Here is a 25,710-nt window from a genome sequence, read left to right on the forward strand (position 1 = left end):
GGCTGCAAGAACCTCGATCCTGTGGGACAATTGCAAAGGCTGAGGCTCCTTCACTTCTACCTTCTGGGTCCCTTACCTGCCTCACTCACAGTCACAACCATCTGTCCCTGACGACTATCTTAAGGGGTATGACTGCCTCCTGCTACAAAGAGTCCAGATAACTTTCCCCCTCCATGATGCATCGTTGTGATTGCAGTTTGGCCTCCACCTCAATTACTCTGAGCCAAAACTCCTCAAGCTGCAGACACTCACTGCAGACCTGTTTGCCTTGGATCACACACTGGTGTCTAGGATAAGACGTTCTGCAGTTGCAACACATCACCTGCCCTGCCACCTTTGTTATGTGTTAATTTATTTTTCTTAATTTATAATTAATACACTGCTACCCCTTAAACCTTTACTCCTGCTTGTAAACCTTACTACAACTAATAAAACCTTACAATTACTAATACGTTACACAAGCTTTAAAGATAAATGAGCAAAATACTCACCAACAAATCACTTCTGTTTTCTTGTGATGTCACACTTTGATTTCTCTCAGAATGCAGCCGCTGCACTTTGGAGCCACAGACTGAACTGGATTGGATAGCTCTTCTAGATGCTGCTGACTGCCTTCGGGTCCTGTTTTTGCTTCTTCTAGTTGGTGTTTATTGCCTCAGGGTCCTCTTTTCATCCGTGCTTCTAGGTGCTGCTGACTGCCTTTGGGTCCTGTTTTTGCTTCTTCTAGTTGGTGTTTAGGGTCCTCTTTTCGTCCGTGCTTCTAGGTGTTGCTGACTGCCCCCAGGTCCTCTCTTCACCTCTATTACTATTCCTGGGTCTTTTCTCCTGCTCTGATAGATTCCTCTGCTCATGTGTCATCATTCACTTTACTACCACATCTCTTAATTTTTGTAGCATGTCTCTTATATGACACCTAATTGTGCACCTACTGAAAATTCCTATGTTCAGTAGCCACTGTACTCCCATTATCTTCTGCCACTCCTCACCTCCCCTTTGTCTTGCCCTGTTATCCTTCAGCCTCTAACACTGGCTGGCTATAAGACTATGTGGCCTTCACTCTGTTATATCATGAGAGATGAACTGGTACCATTCATAATTCTAAGTTGTATTATATACTAATTCTAGATCTTGTCTCTCATAAGCCTTATTTTTTCCCTCCTTTTTCTATCCACTATCACCTCTTATTCGTGGTGGAAATATAGTTAACTTGTGCCTTGTATATATCTCTCATTGCCAAACTGTTCAGATATTTGCCAAACTGTTCAGATATTTGCCAAACTGTTCAGATATTTGCCAAACTGTTCAGATATTTGCCAAACTGTTCAGATATTTGCCAAACTGTTCAGATATTTGCCAAACTGTTCAGATATTTGCCAAACTGTTCAGATATTTGCCAAACTGTTCAGATATTTGCCAAACTGTTCAGATATTTGCCAAACTGTTCAGATATTTGCCAAACTGTTCAGATATTTGCCAAACTGTTACTCTGGTCTAGGCTCCAAATTTCCATTGCAATAAACTAACTTCAGTCTTAGACAATTTTTCCTAAATCTAGTTTCACTGTGAATCTAATTAGATTATCATTGTCATTTCCCCAGGGGTGCTCTACTTTCGTATTTCAGGTTAATGAAGATATGTCTTCACCTGTAGCAATTTAAGTCCATGAACAAAACAATTAGAGAATTACCTTATCGTGAACAATTGTTTGGTAGTGTACTTTGTAAATGTTTGGCATTCTAATGGGAAGCTGTGAATGTAATTTTATTTTTGCTGCCATACACTGCAGGAGTAATTTCTATCAGTTTGCATATCTCGTGCTTATATATTTGTGGAACATTGCACATTCTTCTTGGATATGTTGCTTTCTCTCTCCACTGTCATTTTGACTGATTACACACACGCACGCTTCCATCTGTACGGTGTCTTGATGTCAAAATGCATTATTTTTAGAATTCACTCTGGCATGAAATAGGATGCCAAGTGCTGACTCCCAGTCTTAGCAGTTTCTTTTTATTTTGAATGCTAGAGCCTAATTCATGTTCAGTGAAACTTGCAAAGCTTATTTAAAAATCAACAATTTCCAGTTCCCTGGCCCCAACTGCCTCCTCTTCACCATGGACGTCCAATCCCTCCACACCTCCACTCCCCACCAGGAGGTCTGATCGCTCTCTGTTTCTTCCTCGGACAGAGGCCTGAACAATCCGCATCCGCCACTATTCTCCCCAGTTATGCCTGTCTCTTTATGGGGTATGTGGAACATTCCTTGTTCCAGTTCTACTCCGGCCCCCTCCCACAACTCTTTCTCCGGTACATCGATGACTGCTTCGGTGCAGCTTCATGCTTTTGTCTGGACCTGAAAAAATTGATTAATTTTGCTTCCAATTTCCCCCCCTCCATCATTTTCACATGGTCCATCTCTGACTTCCCTTCCCTTCCTTGACCCCTCTCTCAATTTCTGGTGATACTGTCCACCAATATTCATTACAAGCCTACCGACTCCCACAGCTTCCTCGACTACAGCTCCTCACACCCCGCTTCCAGTAAGGTCTCCATCCCGTTCTCTCAGTTTCTTTGCCCCCGTCACATCTGTTCTGATGATGCCACTTTCAAAAACAGTTCCTCTGACATGTCTTCCTTCTTCCTTAACTGAGCTTTTCCACCCACGTTGGTTGACAGGGCCCTCAACTGTGTCCGGCCCATCTCCTGCGCATCCGCCCTCACACCTTCCTCTCCCTCCCCGAATCATGATAGGGTCCCCCTTGTCCTCACTTATCACCCCACCAGCCTCCGCATTCAAAGGATCATCCTCTACCTTTTCCGCCAACTCCAGCATGATGCCACCACCAAACACATCTTCCCTTCACCCCACCCCCCAAGCAGCATTCTGCAGGGATCATTCCCTCCTTGACACCCTGGTCCACTCCTCCATCACCCCCTACACCTCAACCCCCTCCCACGGCACCTCCGCACGCAACCGCAGAAGGTGCAACACCTGCCCCTTTACTTCCCCTCTCCTCACCATCCAAGGGCCCAAACACTCCTTTCAAGTAAAGCAGCATTTCACTTGCATTTCCTTCAATTTAGTTTACTGCCTCCGCTGCTCCCAGTGCAGTTTCCTGTACATTGGGGAGACCAAACGCAGACTGGGTGACCACTTTGCAGAACACCTTCGGTCTGTCCGCAGGCATGACCCAGACCTCCCTGTCGTTTGCGATTTCAACACTCCACCCTGCTTTCTTGCCCACATGTCCGTCCTTGACCTGCTGCATTGTTCCAGTGAAGCTCAACGCAAACTGGAGGAACAGCATCTCATCTTCCGACTAGGCATTTTACAGTCTTCCGGACTGAATATTGAGTTCAACAATTTTAGATCACGAACTCTCTCCTCCACCCCGTCCCCTTTCCAATCCCCCTTTTTTCCAATAATTTATATAGATTTTTGTTTTCCCACCTATTTCCATTATTTTTAAATGTATTTCCATCCATTGTTTTATCTTTGCCTTTTAGCCTATTTCGATCCCTCCCCCCCACCCCAGCTAGGGCTATCTTTATTATCACATTCCTTAGATAATATCACCAGCTTCAACACCTCTTTGTCCTTTTGTCTGTGAAATCTTTTGGTTATCTCCACCTATCACTGGCCCTCTATCCAGCTGTACCTCCCCCCCCCACCAAACCAGCTTATATTTCACCTCTTTTCTATTTTTCCCTTAGTTCTATTGAAGAGTCATACGGACTCGAAACATTAACTGTGCTCCCCTCCGCAGATGCTGTCAGGCCTGCTGAGTTTTTCCAGGTATTTTTGTTTTTGTTTTGGATATCCAGCATCCACAGTTTTTTGCTTTTAAAAATCTACATGTTTGGAGTGAGTCTGCATTTTTGCTGTTTTGTTTTGATGCCAAGAGCCCCAGAATGGAACTTGCTGGCTTGTTTTTCAAAAGAAATTACCTTTATTTCTAATGGCTGTAATTTATAAATATAACAGGTTTGTTTTTCATCCCTTTTGAGTTCTGATCATTTTAATAGTTCTATAAAATGGCAGTTAGATGTTTCACATGCAGATTGGCATAGAAACAGGTCACGACTTAAAGGGATGGTGTGGGAGAGATGTGTTCCTAATCATGGATCACTGGTGCCAGTGCTGAGACAGAAAAAAACTGTAGCAAGGGAACGGTTTCCACCTGCACTGGGATGGGACCCGTGTTGTACTGGAAAATTGGGAGCTGGCAAAGTCTTTACACTAGTAAGGTGGCCAGCAATGTACAAAAAATTAAATCAGCCTAAATGTAAGCAAAATGGGAAAGCAGAGCATGGGAATTAATCAACTGTGAGGACTCAGATGGCCAAGGGATAAGTTGAATTATGAGGCAGCAGTGTAAAAGATAGTTGAAAGCCAAGTAAGAAGAACTGCTATTAAAAATGAGTTAAACTAGTTGATTGGATAGTAAGTGGACTCTGCTGTAGGCATTGCCATGGAAAATGTACTAGGGAACAATTAACTGCCAAGCTTTGTTTAAATTCAAATCAAGCAGTTCGACACTGGTCAAAGCAATGCCATGGGGAATGGAAAGCTTTTGTTTTGTTGAAAAACGCACAATGCAACTCAACAAAAGCTTGGGAGAACAGCCATTCCCCATGGCAATGAGTTGACCTACCTGGTTTGAATTTAAACAAAAGCTTGGCAGTTAACTATCCCCTGGTGTGTTCTCCATAGCAACGCCTCTACCAATCAGAATCCATTTGCCAACCAATCAGCACTCTCTGCATGCAGTAAAAATTGTTATTCCCTTTAGAATTGGTATTCTTGCGAATCTGTCCTGATGAGTGCAAAACAAAAAGCTTCAGCAACATGTCTGTTTTTAGCAATACTGAAGTTCAGTACTATCAAATGACTAAAAGAGTAAAATATTTTGCAATCACCTAATAAAAAGAAAGCTATGATGGGAATAGGATCACTTAATGATTAACAGGATGCAGGCAACAATAGAAAAAATGGCAGAAATAATACAAAAATAATCACTTGCATTTCACGCGCACTGGATTTCTCAAAGCACTTCACAACCACTGAAGTGTAGTCACTTTTGCAACAGAAGAAATATGGCAGCCAATTTGAACACAGCAAACCCCTATGAACAGTAATGTAATAATGACCAGGTAATCTGTAATAAAAAAAAGCAAAAAACTGCGGATGCTGGAAATCCAAAACAAAAATAAAAACACCTAGAAAAACTCAGCAGGTCTGGCAGCATCTGCAGAGAGGAACACAGATAATCTGTAATGTTGAGTGGAATTATACAACCCCTCCCGCCAGTGGGATTTTCCATTTTCATCGAAGTCAATGGGCTTTTGAACAGCTTGCCGCGTCCTGTGGCTGCACCCCTGCTGCACCAGTACCGTAAAATTCTGCCTGTTGATTCAAGGAGTAATTTTGACTAGGACACCAGGGCTAACTCCCCAGTCGTCTTCAAAATAGTGCCATGGGATTTTAAACATCTACCTGAGCAGACAAATGCTGCTCGATTTAACGTCCAAAAGGCTGCGCTCCTACAGTACTGCACTCTTACAGTGTTGCATTGGAGCATCAGACTTGACTTTTGTCCTCAAGCCCTCGAGTACAACTTAGATCCAGAACTTTGTGAAGCAGAGGTAAGAGTGCTATCAACTGAGACACAGCTGACACAATATTAAATAATTACTTAGCTTCGGTATTTACAAGGGAAACAGGACCGATGGACGTGATATTGGATGGTGAGATTAGAAATTAGGTAACTGCATTTAAAATAGACGTAAAATATTAAATAAACTACTGAAACTTTAAGAGGATTAGACCCCTGGTCCAGCTGGATTACATAAAATATTTTAAGAGAATCTCAAAGAAATAGCAGACACATGCATCTTTAATAATTTATTAAAGGTCTGTTGCCAGAAGGCAGGTGGATAAGTAATGTTATACCTATATTTAAGAAGGAAAATAGAACAAACATGCCTGGGGAACTATCAACCAGTTTAACATTAGTGTTAGGAAAATAATGGAATCCCTGCCAAAGGAGAAAATATAAGATCATCTAGAAATTTAATAATGAATAGTCAGCATGAGTTTCAATTAGCAAAGTCCTGCTTGACCAACCTCATTGAAATTGAAGAGTTAACTGAATGAGTAGACATGGGTAATTCAATAGATGTAATTTAAATGCAGTTATCTCATTCTTAATCTCACCTTCTGATATCCTGCCTATCGTCTTGTTTTTCTGGTAATACTGAAACAAAGTAATTACTTGATACTTCTGCTATTTCTCTACTGTTGCTTGTGATATTATCCTGTTCATCATGGACTGGTTGGGCCAAATGACCTGTTTCTGTGCTGTATCTCCTATATAACACTTCAATTTAACCATTTCACAGCCTCAGGTCGTCCAAAAACACTTCACAGCTAATGAACTTTTTTTTTAAGCGAAGTCACTGTTGTAATGTATGAAACATTTAAATGTAGGAAAATCAAGATACATAATTGTTTTCTTATTCCATTCGAGTTGCATTCTGTTCTTTTAAACTACTGTGTTAGGATGCAGTTGCTTGCTGAGGTAGAATCTCATGCTTGTTGGATGCTATTCAATGTTTCTACCATTTTTTGTGCGCAAGTCTGGACTGGGAATCAGCAGCTTATATAACTGCTGTAGGTATGACAGCTAAACTGATCCTTTTCTCACTCATAGGCCACATGTGTGCTGTTCACTATGATCAGGAGCAGGAACCTTGGCTGTTGTTTCATTCTCCTTGGTCCAGGCTTGCTGATGTCCGTTGTAGGTCCCTCAAGGTTCCCTGCTGGAGGTTAACCAATGTGGCACAGCCAGAGTGCAAGCATTTGGCCCTCCTGTACTGACCTTCACAGCTACTCACTGCATTTCCCACTGAACTGACTTCTGAAGGGTTGTTTGGCTTTTAACAGTTTTGTGTGCACTAATTTTGCTATGAGAAAGCTGGCATTTTGCTCCCAAGGCTCAAAGTGTGCAGAACAAAAAAAGAAACGATCATTTAACCCAACAGGTCAATGCCAGCATTTATGGTCCACATGAGCCTCCTCATGTAACCTCTCCAAACAGCCCCATCAGCATATCCTCCCGATCCTTTCTCTCTCTTGTGCTTATCTTGCTCCCCTTTGAATAAACTTCCCTTTGGATGCTGAGCTAGGAGCTTCAGCCAGAAATGCTGAATGGATGATCCATCTTGGTATCTTCCTGAGGTCCCCAGCATCACAGATGCCAGTCTTCATCCAATTCAGTAGACTACACGTGATATCAAGAAATAGCTGAAGGACAGGAAAGGCTATGGGCCCTGACAACAACCTGGGCAGTGGTACTGAAGAGATGTTCTCCAGGACTAGCTACACCTCTAGACAAACTGTTCCATTACAGCTATAACATTGGTATCTACCTGCCAATGTGGAAAATTGCCCAGATATATTCTGTCCACAAAAAGCAGGACAAATCAAATCAATCCCACAAATTATCGCCCCATCAGCCTACTCTTGATCAGCAGCAAAGTGATGTCATCAACAGTGCTATCAAACTCTATTTACACAAATAGGCTGCTCACTGATGTTCAGTTTGGTTTCCAACAGGGCCACTCGGCTCCTGACCCCATTGCAGCCTTTGTCCAAACGTGGACAAAACAGCTAAACTCTGAGGTGAGAGCGACTGCCCCGACATCAAGGCAGCATTTGATGTGTGTGCTATTCAAATGCACAAGTAAAATTGAAGTCAGTAGGTATCTCCACTGGTTGGAGCCATACCTAGTACAAGGGAAGATGGTTGTGGTTGTTGGAGGCCAATTATCTCAGTCCCAGGACATTGCCTCATAAATTCCTCAGGGTAGTGTCCAAGGCCCAACCAGTTCAGCTTCATCGATGACCTTCCTTCCATCATAAGTCAGAAATGGAGGTGTTCACTGATTGTACAATGATCAGTATCATTTGCAAATCCTTAGACACTGAAGCAGTCTGTGTTCATATGCAGCAAGACCTGGACAATATTGGGGCTTATGCTGGTAAGTGGCAAGTAATCCTCATGCCACACAAGTGCCAGGCAATGGCCATCTCCAACAAAAGAGATAATCTAACTATCAGCCCTTGACATTCAATGGTATTATCATCACTGTATCCCCCACTGTAACAACATCCTGGGGGTTACCATTGACCAGAAACTGAACTGGACTAGCCATGTAAATACTGTGGCTACAAGAGCAGGTCAGAGGCTCGGAATTCTGAGGCGAGTAACTTGCCTCCCCAAGACTATCCACCATTAATAAGGCACAAGTCAGGCATGTAATGGCATGTTCTCCACTTGCCTGGATGAGTGCAGCTCTGACAACACTCAAGAAGCTGGACACCATCCATGACACAGCATCTTGATTGATCGGCACCCCATCCATCAGCTTAAACATTCATTCTGTCCAGCACTGATACACTATGTCATTACAAGATATTGCCAAGCCTCCTTTGGCAGCACTTTCCAAACATGCAACCTCTGCCACCTTGAAGGATAGGGGCGGCAAACACATGGGAACATCAACAGCAAGTTCCCCTCCAAACTACACATCATCCTGAGTTGGAACTGGGTCAAAATCCTGGTACTCCCTCCCTAACAGCACTATGAGTGTGTCTACACTGGACCACAGCGGTTCACAAAGGTGACTCACCATCACCATCTCAAGTACAATTGGAGATGGGCAGTGACACCAAAATCTCGTAAAGAATGCTTTTTAAAAAGCTTTTAAAGAAAGGCAAAATACCGCACGTACTGGAAATCTGAAGAATAGATAATAAACAGAAATACTTGGAGGTCAGGCAGCATCTGTCGAGACAGAGTGAACATTTCAGATCAATAACCTTTAATCAGAATTGGCAAATATTAAAATGTCACAGATTTTAAGTAAGCACAGAGTACGTGAGAGGAGGAAAGGGTGAAAAGGTAGATCTGATAGAGTGAAAGGCAAGAGTGATGAAGCAAGAAAAGGACATGACACTTTTAATGAGTTTGGAAGGCTTTTTATCTGAAACAGTAGAGGGGAGACAAGGGCATGAGTTTGTGGTGGGGCTTAAGGTAATGGCTTTGGCCTTAACAATCTTTAACCAGGGAAATGATTTCTTTGGCATGAAGGGACCAGATAATAGTGTTCATAAGTGTGAAGGAATGTACAATGAGTCTATAATGAGGACAGGATCAAAAGAAATAGGCTGAGGAAAGAGGTCAGAAGCAGAATACGAAAAGAGGCAAAGAATGACTAGTATTCTTAAAGAATATCCCAGAGCAGTTTATATTACCAATAAATTACTATAATGTAAGCAAGCTTGTGCCAGCAAGATTCCAATGATTCCAAATTAGATTAATGACCCGTTAATCTGCTTCTGGTGAAATAGGTTGAAGGAGGGGTGTTGCCATGAGCACTGAACGCCCTGCCCTTTAAAAGGGTAGAGAAAATGACTAGTCATCATGTTTACTTTTTGCAATAACTAAACTTGTGTTCACATGATCGCTCTGATTCTTGACAGGTTGCATGCAACAGACTGTGCAAAAAGGTCCCTTTGTTCATTTGAGAAAACTGTCAGTGGGATGTTGGCAATTTGGATCTTTGAATGGCCCCTCCAAGTCTCTTTGGATGATGATCTCCCTTTAAGAGGATAGGCCAGTCTTCCATCTCTCATGAAAACCATTTTATAATTGGCTACCCAGAGTCGAGAAATGCAAGGCCACAGCAGATTCTGCAGCTGTCAAACTGAGAATTCATTGTGTACAGATCTAGCACATGCTTAAGCTGACAATCATCTGCACTGTATAGAATCATAGAATGGTTACAGAACAGGAGGTGGCTATTTGGCTCATCATCTGTGCCAGCTCTCAATGAGAGCTACTCAGCTAGTCCTACTCTCCTGCCTTTTCTCCATTGCCCTGCAAATCTTTTCTCTTCAGATAATTATTCAGTTCCTTTTGAAAGCTAGAGGTGTTACATGAGGAATAACCTTTTTACTCAGTTACTGTTTGAACTCTGGAATGCACTGCCTGATTGTGTGGTGGAGGCAGATTCATACTGACCAGATGTAAATAATTTGTATTCAATAGATTTTTGCAATACTCCTATCCTAGAACTTTTTGCTATATGATGAGCCCCAGAAAGGTTTTTTCTAAGGTTCTGATACAGGTCCTGAAGCACTAGAATGGAGCAAGACAATTATTTGTTGCTTGTACAACTGTGTTCAGATGAGGAAATGTTTTATCCACACACATATTACATTTGCATTTAATCGATACTTGTAAAAGTCAAGAGAAAGCTGAACGTTGTTGCTATTTGTTCAAATTGACTTTTTTTTTGAACTACTGGCAACCCTTTTTTATGCAGGTAGAAGCTTTGAGATATTTTTCAGTGATGTTGTGAAACAAAATTGTTGATTTCCTTCTTAAGTGAATGTTATTTCCACCTTAGTGGTGACCAAGTAATTTAAACAGCACTAAAATTTGAAGTACAGTATTAGACACAAACTGGCATCTCAATTGGGAGTGGAATGAGACGGAAGGAAGAAAACTTACATAACATTAAAAAAAACTCATTTGAATGGGTGGGGCAGAAAAATAGTGTCAAAAACACAAAACTGCACACTGCCATAGTTGGAACAAATCATTTTAAAATAACATGCTCCATCAATAAGGTACACCCAGGAGGCACCTTTTCAGTCTTGAACTGGGTTCCCCTCCCCCCACCCCACCCCCACTAGAGCCATCTGTCACTTGCTCATCCTGCTTTCTACTCTTAATGTCACCATTAGCACCTCCTTTGGCCAGTATCACCAACGCATACACCCCTTCGACCTTTTGTTTACAACATCTTTTGCAATCTTTCCTTTCCCTCCACCTATCACTGGCCTTCTATCCAGCTTCACCTGTCCCACCCCCCTTAAACAGTATGTTTCACCACATTTTTACTTCTCTTTAGTTCTGAAGAAGAGTCATAAGGACTCGAAACGTTAGCTCTGTCTTTCTCTCAACAGATGCTGAGTTTTTCCAGCAATTTTTGTTTCTGTTTCAGATTGCCAGCATCCGCAGTATTTTGCTTTTGTTTAATGAAAGTACCGTTTAGCTAATACAGGCATGGGAAGGGGAGAGAGAAGCCTTGTATGGGAAGAGGTCTTCTGGTGTTTCTCAAATGGTCCCAAGTGTAATGTAATTAATTACTTTGAAGTGCATTGACTGTTGTATAAACGAATGGGGTCATTATGTGGGCAGTGAAATTGTACAACCAGCAGTGAGATGAGTGAGCAGTTAACATCTCTCTTTGCTGATGGTAATTTGAGGGGTATGGAAAAAGGTTGCTCAGGATTCCAGCAGAATTCCCTGCTCCACTTTGGGTAGTGTCATGGGTGCTTGAAATTTGCCAAAATTGACAGCTTGGACTTTGGTTTACAAACATCACCAAAGATTGAGATTAAGCTAAAAACTAAGGGATGGAGAAGTAAAATATTTAAACTCTTCGGATGGGGAAGTGTGGGTTGACATTTATGTTGTACATTTGAATTAAATACTCTTGACTGTTTTAATAGTCCATTATGTATTACAAAAATCTAACTCTGAAATTATCTGTAGGGCCTTAAAGCTTGGATACCTCACACAAGATTTGATTGATGACTACGAGCCAGCATTAATGTTTACAATTCCTAGACTAGCCATTGTCTGGTATGTATTCAAAAAGTAACAATACTTTTTGTTAAATGAATAACTATTTTTTAAACACTGCAACAATTGTTGGTTCAGATCCATGTGGGAAATTACAATTTAGTTGTTTCACAAAATGCTGTGGCCACCTTCTACACCAGGTGATGTTGAGATCAGATTTCCCTTGACCTTTGCCATTCAGCAGCAGCAATTTGAATTTAGCTAGCACGTTTAATGTCAAACCAGTGATCTCAGCTGGGTCATCCAACCAAACAAAGGGCAGGCACTGCTCTTGCAGATGAGAAAAATCAGAGGTTGAGTGCTTTCATGCTGCTCCAGTGTACCACTTGGATCTCTAGATACTAGACAATAAGAGATGGAGTTGATTACAGTTGCTTGCATGCCTCCTGATTTGAAGAGTGGTGCATGTTGACTGGACCCTGAAGAAGAAAGAAGCTTCAAGTGGAGCACAAAATTTAGTGAACTATATAAATTGATTTTTAAAATATACATTTCCCCCTCATCCCTACAATTTTCCAAATGTAATTTTTTTAGGCTGTGAGGGCTGTAATGTCAGAGTATTGTATGTTAATAAGTCTACAATATCGTAGCAAAGTTACCTGGGCCTTCAAATTACCATGGGATAGTATCATGCCAACATTTAACCTGGTAATCTGAAATTCATTTCTTGTGGTAGAGAGATTTACTTTCTAATAAATCAATTAACAGTCCTGCTAAAACAGACAATAGAATTTTATACAAGCATGATGTAATTACTACTATTATCCTTCAATATATAATTTAAAGGTTAAAGTCAATAAAGGAATTAAACAGTTGTTGATATTCTTGAAATTTGCCACGTGTTTGCGAGAACATGACTGGTTTAAAACTGCACGGTATTTGGTCAGAGAAATCCACGCGACTTTGGGCACCAACAAACCACTGAACATAAAGAGCACAAGAAAGCAGCATGAATATCAGGCGTACATCTTAGACACTGTAGAGACTATGAGCTATGCAAGGAAGGCAAGCTCCTAATGCCTGAAGGAACAGAACTCAATGGTTTGCGATCTTCATCTCTATTTTGTTTAGCAATGTAGTAATAATGGTTTTATTTAGTATGTAATGTACCTTTTAAGAATAATACTTGTAAGGAAGATCACATGATCTGTAATAACCAATAGTTCAGTAGCCCAGGCTACCTCAGCAGTCAATGTCGAGACAGAGTTGCAGTAGAAAGCACATGTGTAGTTGCTGCTTAGTATATTGTAAATAAACTTAACGTTTCCACCCAAGAAGTGTCTGCAGATCAACTCCAACAACGATATTAGAAACTCGGTCACCCTTAGAACAGACTGACGATGAGAATAAAACAGGATTGAACAGAAGAAGCCAAATTAAAAAGAAATAGGCATGGTACCTCACCCTGTGATTGTAAGTAGCAAGCTCTGTTAGAATCAAAGAAGTAATTCCCCCTCAAAATGCCACAATTTGGGAGAATTGATCCTCTTGAGCCAGCCACAGATGACTGGTCTCATTACATAGAACTTTGCCTCACGTTCTTTCTTCAAGCAAACAAGATTCTGGGGGAAGAGAAGAGGCAAGCGATCCTCTTGGGTACTTGTCGGAGCAAAACAGTCTAATTCCAAGTTTGACAGCACCCAGTGCCCCAGATTTGATGAATTTCGATGAATTGGTGAACCACGTGGAAGAGTCATTTTCAACCAAAGTCCTCAGTCACAATGCAGAAGCTCAGGTTTAATTTGCACAATAGAGCCCCAGGTGAGACAATTGCATGCTATGTGGCAAATTTGAAGCAGCTAATGGAACATTGAGAGTTTGATATGACTCTAAATGATCTCTACGCATGTTGTTTAGTGTGCCATGTGAATGAGGACTCTATTCAGAAAAGATTATTGTCCAAAGTGAATTTGGATTTCAAGAAGGCGATAGAGATAGCGCTGGCCATGGGAAGCATATTAAGATTCAAAAGCAATACTGGGTGCACAAAACGGCACCATCCTCCACATTGGGTGGGAAACCCCAGCCGCAAAAGGCGCAAAAATGCAAGACTCTGGCGAGAATCGGGAAACCCCCAGCCAAAGAATAAAGAAAAATAACAACAGCGAAATCGAAAAATAATTTTAAGAGGTGGAAGCAAACGGTCTTTTAGCGATTGGCAGTTTAAAAAAAATCGAATGCTACTATTGTCACAGAAATGGACTATGACGAGGCAATGCAAGGAAAGATTCAAGCAGGCTTGTTAAAAAAAAAAAGCCCAATGAAACCTACAGTGTGGAAGAGCCTGAACCAACAAATTCAGACATTTACTCATTGTTTAACCTGAGTGTTGGAAAGACAGAACCGATATTTGTCACAGTGAAAGTAAATGGCAGACCTGTTGGAGTGGAAGTTTACACGGGATCTCCCACTACAGTAATTGGGGAACAGACCTTCAGATATCTGAATAATGTGGACATCAATTAAGTTTAGAAGAAACATCTGCCAAACTCAAAACATATACAGGTGAAGACATTCATTTAAAAGGCATAAGCAGAGTAATTGTCAATTATGAAAGCCATTCGTCCAAGTTACTCTTGATGGTGGTAGCAGGTGAAGGGCCAAGCCTCCTGGGGTGAAATTGGTGAAAGGAAATTAAGTTAGAATGGGCTGAGATGTTCCAATTGAGAGCAAGTGGGCTACCAGAGCTACTTAGAAAGTATGCCGCAGTTTTAAAGGATGAACTGGGGAAAATCCAAGGCCTGCAGGCCAAGATTCATGTGGACCCAGAAGCAACCCCTCACTTCATGGAAGGCGAGATTGGTGCCATATACACTGAGAGAAAAAGTTGCCCATGAACTGAATAGACTAGAGAAACTGGGCTTTATACAACCTGTACAGTTCTCAGAATGGGCAGCGCCCAGAGTCTCCGTCCTTAAACCTGACCAAAATGCCCGAATTTGTGGAGACTACAAACTGATGGTTAACAAAGTAGCTAAGCCACACAAGCACCCCATTCCAAAAATCATAGACCAGTATGTCAAGCTGGCAGAAGGAACAACATACACAAAGCTTGACATGAGTCATGCCGATCAACAACTAGAATTGGATAATGCTCACAATTAATACCCACAAGGGTTGTCCCAATATGCACGATTGCCTTTTGGTGTCTCCTCAGCTTGTACCATCTTTCAGAGAACAGTGGAAAGCTTACTGCCCCAAGCAGTCAGATGATATATTGGTGACAGGATTCACTGAAAAAGAGCATTTGGCAAACTTAGAAGAATTCTTAAAACCTTTCTTGCAAGCTGGAGTGCGTCTTTAAAAAAAGTCCCATTCCAAGCGAGGGAGCTGATCTATTTGGGTCACCGGGTAGATTCATTGGATCTCCACCCGGTTGAAGAGAATGTCAAAGCCACAAGAGAGGCACCTGTGCCAATGAACACCTCAGAACTCAATTCATTCTTCGGAATGATCAACTATTATGGGCAGTTCTTACCCAATTTGTCTACAGTGCTGGACCCCCTGCATTCTCTACCCAAAGAACCAACATTGGTCTTGGGAGGCACCCTAGAAAGAAACTTTCATAAAGGTGAAACAATTGTTGCACTCATCCAATCTATTAGTGCATTATGACCATACAAAAGAATTAGTGCTGACAGATGACGCACCTCCTTATAGAGCGGGAGCAGTGCTTTCTCATTGGATGAACGATGGTACGGAATGGCCAATAGGTTATGTATCAAGAATGCTCACCACAGTGCAAAAGGGATACTCGCAGATAGAAAATGGCCTGCCCATCACCTTTGGTGTCAAGAGTGTGTACATGGCTGCCATTTTACAATCATTTCAGACCACAAACCATTGCTAGGATTGTTTAGTGAGGACAAGGCTATGTCACCCATAGCCTCAGCAAGAATACAACAATGGTCCTTAATTCTGGCAGCATTTGTATATGCGTTTGTACATAGGCCTGGCAATCAAATTGCAAACGCCAATGCTCTTGTTCATCTGCCTTTACAAGAAAATCATGAGCATGTCCCAGTTCCACAGGAACTTGTTTTGCTGTTAAATTTCTTAGATTCCTTGCCGGTGTGTGCTCGACAGATCAGAGACTGGACAAGTCAGGACCCAGTTCTACCTGAAGTATGAGAACAAGTGCTGCATGGTTGGTCATAGCAGCTCTTATCTGATGAAATGAAACCGTACTTCAACAGAAGAATAAAATAAACATTCGGGATGGCACCTTATTGTGGGGAGTGATAGTTCCTCCAAAGGGAAAGGAGCAACTTTTAATTGAACTACACAGTGCCCATACAGGAATTTCCCAAATGAAGAGCATAGCACACAGCTATTTATGCTGGCCTGGGATGGATGGCAAAATAGAGTTTAGAAAAGCACTGTTGCAATGTCAGCAACTGCAAAAGTTGCCAGCAACAGCTCTATTACACCAATAGGAGTGGCCAGGTGTGGTTACACATTGAATACATTGGACCTTTCCTGGGAACAATGTTTCTGCTCATTGTCGATGCCCATTCAAAATGGCCGGCTGCTACAATTGAGAAACTACGTCGAGATTTTACCATTCACGGACTACCAGTTTCCGATAACAGCACAATATACAAGTGTTGAGTTTCAACGGTTTATCAGCCTCAACCATATTAGTCGTAAAAACTGCACCATACCACCCTTCCTCAAACGGACTGACAAAGGGCAGTTCAAACATTCAAGGCAGACATGAGAAAGCTAACTGGTGATCCCTTGGCAACCAAGCAAGCACGTTTTCTTTTTCATTACTGGACTACCCCTCAGGCATTGCACCTGTGGAGTTGTTGTTCAAATGCCGTCTCAAGGTGAGATTGAGCTTAATAATGCTGAATTTAGAGGGGAAGGTGGAAAGGAGTCAGGGAAGCTAGAAAACTTGACATGACTGGTATACTCGAAGGGAAATTCACGGAGGGAGAGCCGGTATACGTGAAGAGCTTCGGAGAAGGACCAAAGTGGATACCGGGTGAAATAGATGCAATGACTGGACCTCTATCTTACCATGTGGAGGTGGAAGGCCGGATCATGTGGAAAGGTGGACCATTTAAGGAAGAGCAAGACAAATCGGCAAGATTTTGTTCCACCAGTGATCTTGACCGGGTTTGCGTTTCCTGTTGAGGACACTCTCAATCCAGGACAGACATGTCCGATGTTCCTTTAAGAGTTGAGGATACAGAACTGCAAGTGCCCACTGAAACACCTGATGTTCAGGCAACTCCAGAAAATGAGGTTTCTGACACAGAATCTGAAGTTGGGGAGCTGTGATGTTCCACACGTATCAGGAAACCACTAAAAGACTGGCCTTGTAAATTCCTTAACCAGTGTAAATATTATGTGGTCCTCAAAAATATATATTTGTAAATATAATGTGTATAGCAGAGTTAGAGGAGGAGGAATGTAGTAGTTATGGTTTTATTTAGTATGTAATATATCTTTAAGAATAATACCTGTAAGGAAGATCACATGATCTGTAGTAACCAATAGGTGAGTCGCCTAGGCTACCTCAGCAATCAGTGTAGAGATAGAGTTGTAGTAAAAAGCATATGTATAATTGCTGCTGAGTATATTGTAAATAAACTTAATGTTTCCACCCAAGAAGTGTCTGCAGATCAACTCCATCATTAATAGTGCAACTCGGCCACCCTTACAAGTTGCCAATCAAGTCAACTGGTTTCTCTTTGGCTTCAGAAACCAGCCCCCTCAGTCATTGGTTATGAGTATATGCAAATGACAGGCGAGAATAAACCAGCTGGTCCATTGAAACCAGCCCATGCTGCCATGGTGTATCTTCAGCACGTCCTGACCCGCACCTGCCCTTTCGCATCTCCCATAACATGCTCACCAAGCATATTGGTAATGGGAATGGAATATTTCTGCCTACTTTGGGAACCTTGTTTCAGCATTAAGACACATACAGAATAGCAAAAGTGAATGCTTTGAAATAATATAAAATGAAACCAGCCAGGCAGAATCTGTGGAGATATCAGTATAGGGTTAATGTTTCAGATCAGTGACACAGAATGGTATTCCTTCTACTGTGCCCATTACAGAAGGGTCCCCTGCTGCTTCATTGATATTTTTATATTTATCACACCGTTCAGTTGCCTGCTGAGAGTTCATGCCCACTTAAAACTCAATTAAGTTTGCCAGACTCATTTTGCATAGGGCCCTTACAGCAAAGTCTTGAGCTGAGTTCAGACTTTAGCCCAGCAGTACCTCAATCTATGATCTAATTCATAGATTCATGCTGCACTGAAGGCTCCTTGTTCTTGTGCCGGCTTTTTGAAAGAGCTACCTAATCAGTCTCTCTTCCCTGCTCTTCCCCATAGCCCTAGAATTTTTTCCCTTTGAAGTGTGTCACGACTCATTGGGGAGAGTGCGTTGCAATATCGAGCCCCACTGCCCCCCCCCCCCCCCCCAAGCCATGATGAATGTTAAAAAATTTGATCAATCCACCTAATTGTTTAATTTAGGTTAACAGAATGTGAGCATGTAAACTTAATAAGTAAATAACTTTATTGAATAAACTGATGTTAACCAGTGGCAAGAATAAATATGAACTGCTAATTTCTAACTCTAACCTAAACTTTACCCCTTCTTAAATCTCTATACACATAGATACACACATTTGCCTCCCCTGCCCCTGGGGGAGGTGATGGCACAGCAGTACTGTCACTGCACTAGTAATGCAGAGGCCCTGGGTAATGCCCTGGGGACATGGGTTCAAACCCCGTGGATGAACCAATTCAATAAAAATGACCATCTGGTTCACTAATGTGCTTAAGGGAAAGAAATCTGCTGTCCTTACCTGATCTGGCCTACATGTGACACTGCCTTCTGAACAAGGGTAATTAGGGATGGGCAATAAATGCTGGCGCCCACATCCAATGAATAAAAAGACACATGAGACACATAAAAACATAGATTATAAGGTGGGATTAAACAGCTCAATATCACCCTTTCAGGCAGTGCATTCCATCATAACTTGCTGTGCTTTTGAAAAATAAATCTCTGTTGTTCTTAAATCTGTCATTACCAAACTGCCTGCCAGTGGAAACAGCTTTTCCCTATTTACCCCCTCAAAATTCCTAGCATGTTGTGTTTTAATTGAGGTTTGCACTAGCTGATTACAGAGTTAGGGACAGTACTGTTAGTTTCCAATGCATGAACTCCTGTTTCTCTTAGAGGGAGGTGTTGTCATTTTCTAGTGCCCTGTTAGACAAAGGTGAATCGGCATGCATCTGATATGAAGCACAGTCTGTGTGTTGTGCAGTGCTATCCACTCTTCCGATAGCCAAAAGCTGATTTCATTAGGCACAGAACCACATTGCAGATTAACATGCAATCCTTTCAGTGCAACCTCCAGCTGTGTTAAGACATATCCAACAGTCAGTGTTTCAATTCTTTTGTTGCGGGAAACCTTTACAGCCCCTTGTTTGTTTGAACCTGGCTTGTTGCTAGTCAGTTAGCTTCTTCCCTGGACCCATTTGAACAGCCAGAGTAGCTAATATTTTCTGAAGGCAGACACTGCGATTGAATCACTAAAGATCTAGACTAGATTTCACCTGTCCCAAAGTCAATTTATTTTTATTTTCCAGAACTTCCTGTTCTGCCTGGGAAACCTTAGTATTATCACCTTGACATTGCACGGATTTAATTATTTATATTGTACTGTACATCTCCACAAACAATCATTCTGCTATGTTTAAATTTACCTGCCCTGTCACTTGGAGCTCAGGCCATTGGAAAATGTGGAGGAAAGTTGAGGTGGTGGGCTTGTGGCTACTGTGGTCAGTGCATTTATGCAATGAGTTAACTGTGCTGTGGATACCAGTAAGGCCACATGCTGAGTTGAGTCATCTTAGTCAAGATAACAGCAAAAGGGCACTTGCCCTCAGGGCCCTTGATTTATGAGGGTTTCTATTTTTGATGAATATTTATTATCCCCTGCTGGAAGTATGATTTTGTGGACGTGAGTCAGAATCAAGCTAAACTGGGCTGAACCAGCCATCCCTGACTGCTTGCATACAAACATTGGCTATCTCTGTGATGTTCTGTGGGGGATCCTGTTCCTGGGGAATGGCATTTTTTACAGTATTTAATTCCTTGAGACAATAGGAGGGAACAAAAGATCGCAGAAGACGAATGTGAAACAAAATGATCATGTGAATATATCTGCTGATGTTCTTGTGCCATGATATAAGGAAAACTGCTGTAGGAGGTTTGAAGAATTCCCCATGCAACGATGTTGGATAATAACATGATAAATGAAGCAATAGAGATATATATCCCATCCCTGAAACCTGGAGTTCTCGGGTAGGGGGAGGGGTTTCGATGTGGAGAATCCAACCCCAGATGCCTAATACATAAAACTGTTGCCAACAACCTGCTCCAATTCCCTTGAGCAGCCAATGCTGCCCATACATCTGGAGCTTTGCCAACATACTCAATGTACATCCGTAAAAACAGCCATACATGAAAGGCAGATGATGTAAGCTGCTTGAATCTGACCTGTAAATGCATGTAACATTTTCTTTTTTAAAAATCAAGCTGAGAAATGCTGCTGAGGAGTATAATTAAGAAAATTAAGAGGAAAGTGAAATATGGTCTAAATATTTTGTATTATAACATTTTAAATCACCATGCCTGATAAACCAGAGCTGAGATGTGTGTTGGTGTCCCATACCATTCGAAAATCTCCTGCCCTGTGAGCAATTAGTAATCAAATGGGGGTGTAATATTTCTATTCAAATCTGCAGCTTAACTTAGTCAGCGTTAATCTTCCTTCATGTGGGCCTGTTGCCCTAAAAGCATGCGAGGAAAAAAATGTTCAATGATATTTAAACTTGGTGCATTTCTCTTGAGTTGAATGTTTTTAAGTGCAATATGTAACATTTTGAAACTTTTTTTTGTCAAGTGGTTTATTGGTTTTCCCTGAGGGGCCTTTGAACTTGGAACGCAAGCTAGAAGATATGTCTGACCTGTTCAGACCATTTCGCACATTACTGCGAAAAATAAGGTAAGATTAACAAAAGCCCTTATGTTTATGCCTTATGTTTCCGGTCTTAATAGTGGTCTGTTGTTGCTCTTTATGTAATCTGAATCATCTATGAAAATAATACAGCACAAATAGAGGTTAATGGGTATGACCTTCTAGCCATTACGGAGACGTGGTTACAAGGAGATCAAAGCTGGAAACTAAATATTCAGGAGTATGTGATTTTTCGAAAGGACAGGCAGGAAGGAAAGGGTGGTGGGATAGCTTTGTTAGTATGGGATGGAATAAGTACGATAGCAAGAAGGGATCTTGGATTGGAAGATGTAGAAACCATATGGGTGGAGGTAAGAAATAACAAGGGAAGAAAACAATGGTGGGAGTAGTCTATAGCCCCCCTGACAGTAGTTATACTGTACGACAGTGCATAAATCAGGAGATGATGGTATGTAAAAAAGGCAGTATGTAAATCATGGATGACTTTAATCTTCATGTAGATTGGGAAAATCAAATTGGCAGAGGAAGCCACGAGCAAGAATTCATAGAGTATATTCAAGACAGTTTCCTAGAACAATATGCTGTGAATCCAACCAGGGATCAGGCTATTTTGGACCTGGTAGCATGTAATGAGGCAGATTTAATGAATGATCTGAGTAAAGAATCCCCTAGGAAGCAGTGACCATAATATGGTAGAATTTAGCATTCCCTTTGAGAGTGAGAAACTTGCATCAGAAACAACTGTGCTAAACTTAAATAAGGGTAATTACAAAGGAATGAGGACAAGAGTTGGCTGGAGTGGCTGGGAAAGGAGTTTAGCAGAAAAGGCAGTTGATGGACAATGGCAGATGTTTAAGAAAATAGTTTGTGACTCTCAACGAAGATATATCCCAGTGAGGAAGAAGGATTCAAGGAAGGGGAATAAACCAACCATGGTTAACCAAGAAAGTTGAGGACAATATCAAATTGAAAGAAAAAACATGCAGTGTAGTTAAGATTAGTGGTAACTGTAGGAAAATTAGCTTAATATCTGTTATTGGGAAAATGTTGGAGTTTATTATAAAGGATGTAATAGAGCATTTAGAAATACATAATCTAATCATGCAGAGTCAGCATGGCTTCATGAAGGGGAAATCACGTCTCACAAATTTATTAGAATTCTTTGAGGTGGTAACAAGCAGGATAGATAAAGGAGAACCAGTAGATGTAATATATTTGGATTTCGAAAAGGCATTGAGTAAGGTAGCGCACATAAGGCTACTTAATGAGAAAAGAGCCCATGGTGTTGGGGGGGTAGTATATTAGCATGGATAGAGGATTGGCTAACTAATAGAAGACAGAGTTGTGATAAAGAGGGCATTTTTAGGATGGCAGCCTGTAACTAGTGGAGTGCCACAGGGATTAGTGCTGGGGCCTCCATTATTTACAAGATATATTGGTGACTTGGATGAGGGAAGTGAATGTACAATCGCCAAGTTTGCGAATAACACAAAAAATAGGGAAGGCAAGTGATGAGGATGACACATGGAGCCTACAGAGGGATATAGACAGGTTAAGTGAATGCGCAAAAACTTGGCAGATGGAATATAATGTGGGAAAATGTGAGGTTATGCTCTTTGGCAGGAAGAATAGAGGAGCTGAATATTATTTAAATGGACAAAGACTGCAGAAGGCTGCAGCACAGAGGGATTTGGGAGTCCTTGTGCATGAATCCCAAAAAGCTAGCATACAAGTTCGACAAATAATAGGGAAGGCAAATGGAATGTTGGTCTTTATTTCAAAGGGAATGGAGTATAAATTAGGAAGTCTTGCTAAAACTACACTAGGCGCTAGTTAGACCACACCTAGAATACTGTGAGCAATTTTGATCTCCTCATCTAAGGAAAGATATACTGGCATTAGAGGCAGTCTGGAGAAGGTTCGCTAGGTTGATCCAAGGGTTGGAGGAATTTTCTCATGTTGAGTTGGTTGGGCTTGTACTCATTGGAGTTTAGAAGAATGAGAGGCGACCTTATTGAAACATGTATAATTCTTAGGGGACTTGACAGGGTAGATGCTGAAAGGTTTTTCCCCTTGTGGGAGAGTCTAAGACCAGAGGGCATAATCTCAGAGTAAGGAGGCATCCATTTAAAACAGAGATGAGGAGGAATTTCTTCTCTTGGAGCGTATTCAACCTATGGAATTCCTTACCACAGACGGCTGTAGAGGCTGGACCGTTAAGTCTCTTCAAGGTTTAGGTAGATTTTTAATCAGTAAGGCAATCAAGGGTTATGGGGGAAAGTCAGGAAAGTGGAGCTGAGGGTTATCAGATTAGCCACAATCTCATTGAATGGCGGAGCAGGCTCGATGGGCCGAATGGCCGCCTTCTGCCCCCACGTTTTATGGTCTAAAAAGTGTGTGAAGACTAATTTTCTAGGTCTTGTCCCTTTTACAAATACCCAGCCCATGATCAAAAGAGCAAATCATCAGTTCCTTGGCATCTCTCGAGCTAGTGGACTGTGTGGACAAGAATCAATAGGAAAAACTCTTCCTTTTCTTAACCTGCATCCTGCTACACCAGGCTAAGCATTTTTAATTGCTGAACTGGTTGATCTGCTGCAATTAATTTCTATAAAACTGATTTAGAATGGTTTTCTTCCCCCTGGTTCCAAGGTTATGTAATGTAGATTTTTTTCTTATATAATCTCCAAGTTGGTCTTTAATAATGGTTAAACATAGTTAAAATAAGCCTTGCCCATGTTTCTAATGTATATGATTGTAAGTGGGACTGACCTGTATGAACTGTATGAATCGTCCAAATCTACTTTGTTTTTATTCCTGTTTTTTCCATCAATTTTCAGCCTCCAGCTGCCACCATATTGCTCCTATAAGGAACACAATTAGCATGCAAGTACATCAAGCAATTAGGAAGGCAAATGGCATATTCGCCTTTATTGCAAGGGGATTGGAGTACAAGAACAAAGGAATCTTGCTGCAATTATACAGGCTTTTGGCGAAACCACATCTGGAGTAGTGTGCGCAGTTTTGGTCGCCTCATTTAAGAAAAGAGATCCCTGCATTGGAGGCGGTACAGCCAAGGTTCACTAAATTGATCCCTGGGATGAGGGAGTTGTCATATGATGACAGGCTGAGCAAATAGGGTCTGTATTCTCAAATTTAGAAAAATTAGAGGCAATCTCATTGAAACGTACAAGATTCTGAAGGGGCCTGATAGGGCAGATGCTGAGAGATTGTTGCTACTGGTCAGGGAATCTGAAACACAAAGGCACAGTTTGGGAATAAGGGGCTAACCATTTAGGACTGAGATGAGGAGAAATTAATTCACTCAAAGGGTTGTGAATTTTTGGAATTGGATGGTCCATCACTGAATACATTTAAGACTTAGATAGAGATTTTTGGTGTCTCAGGGAATTGAGGCACATGAGGAACAGGCAGAAAAGTGTGAGTTGAAACCCAAGATCAATCATGATTGCTTTGAATGGTGAAGCAGGCTCGACGGGGCCATGTGGTTTACCCCTGTCCCTATTTCTTGTGTTCTACTCTTATAGCTGTTGATTCATTGCTGCCACATGGTTCTATTGGGTTTATATGCTCTGCATCATCCTCTCTAATTGTGCATTCCTTGTAGCGAGCATGGGCAGTCTATTTGACTGCAGAAACTGGCGATCTTGGCCTTGCCTGTAACCTGTAAGGTTCTCGCTGGGGTCACTAGATGGTTTCAGGAAGTGGGTGGGAGCACTGCATTTATAATACTAATGTGTACTTTTCCACTTGCCATGAGTTTGATCAGTTGATCCAGCACATACTGGGATTTCTCCATGTTCCCTGTGTTTCTTTCCACAGATGCTGCCTGACCTGAGTTTTTCCAGCCTTTTTTGTTCATATCTCAGATTTCCAGGGTCTGCAGTATTTTGCTTTTGCATACTGTGATCTAACCTGCAACCTTCCTGCGCTTTATGGACTGCCTACTTAATTACTTAATGGCTATGCTTTAATGGGACATGTGTGCAGTTTAATGTAGAAACCATTAATTTACATGTTCTGCTTAAAAGGGCGCACAGCATTCTTGAAAGTAAGTTATTCCCGCATGAGCACTCCAGAGAGCTGCAGTATGTGTAATCCTCACCAGTTAACCTCCATTCCTGCATGTTGGATAGCTTTAAGTTGCACTTCCATGAGCAGTTGAAATGATTTTATATGATTTTCCCATGATTGTACCATGACAAGAATTATTGTTACAGGCTTTTACACTCGGTACGTTGAAAACCTCAGTGGGCATTTGCCATATCCAAAGTGATTCCAATTGTTGAACCCATGGTGCTCTAGCAATACAATAACAGCACACACTTTTATTCTTTCTTGGGATGTGGGTGTTCACTGGTGAGGCCAGCATTTGTTGCCCATCCCTAATTGCCCTTGATATGAGTGACTCAGAGGGCAGTTAAGCGTCAACCACATGCATTACTGTGGATCTGGAGTTACACGTAGGCCAGACTTGGTTAAGACAGCAGATTTCCTTCTCCAAAGGGCCTTAGTGAACCAGATGGGTTTTTGACAATCAATAGTTTCATGGCCACCGTTACTGAGACTAGCTTTCAATGCCAGATTTATTAATTGAATTCAAATTCCGCCAGCTGCCTTGGTGGGATTTGAACCCATGTGTCCAGAACGTAGCCTGGGACCCTGGATTACTAGCCAAGTGACGTTACCATTACAGCACCGTCTCCCCCTGTACTCTGCAAAGTAGCATATGCAGTGGACAAATATTTGGTAACTGAATGGAACTGCCCAGTGCCAAGATGACCTTCTAGATATTGTCAAATGTCCTATTGAATATGTATAATGCTATGGATGTATTCCTGTGCATGCTCAATGCTTCTTGGCCTCAGAGACACATTAGGGAATGTAATCTGAGGCACAAATGAGTTAGCAGTAGGATAAGTATAATGAGGACATTAAAAGTGCTCAACCTCA

The 25,710-nt window shown here is 41.6% G+C and overlaps 1 protein-coding gene across 7 annotated transcripts in view; it reads left to right on the top strand.

Moving 5' to 3' along the window:
• Window positions 1–25,710, top strand: part of zfyve28 (zinc finger, FYVE domain containing 28) — a 259,216-nt gene that overhangs the window by 154,471 nt on the left and 79,035 nt on the right. For all 7 annotated transcript variants that reach the window (XM_041186011.1, XM_041186012.1, XM_041186013.1 and 4 more), the window contains exons 6-7: window positions 11,631–11,720; window positions 20,662–20,763. In XM_041186011.1, coding sequence (XP_041041945.1) covers window positions 11,631–11,720; window positions 20,662–20,763 — 192 coding nt within the window. The remainder of the gene's footprint in view (window positions 1–11,630; window positions 11,721–20,661; window positions 20,764–25,710) is intronic.

The sequence above is a fragment of the Carcharodon carcharias genome, chromosome 4 (assembly GCF_017639515.1).
Source record: "Carcharodon carcharias isolate sCarCar2 chromosome 4, sCarCar2.pri, whole genome shotgun sequence".
Taxonomy (NCBI): Eukaryota; Metazoa; Chordata; class Chondrichthyes; order Lamniformes; family Lamnidae; genus Carcharodon; species Carcharodon carcharias.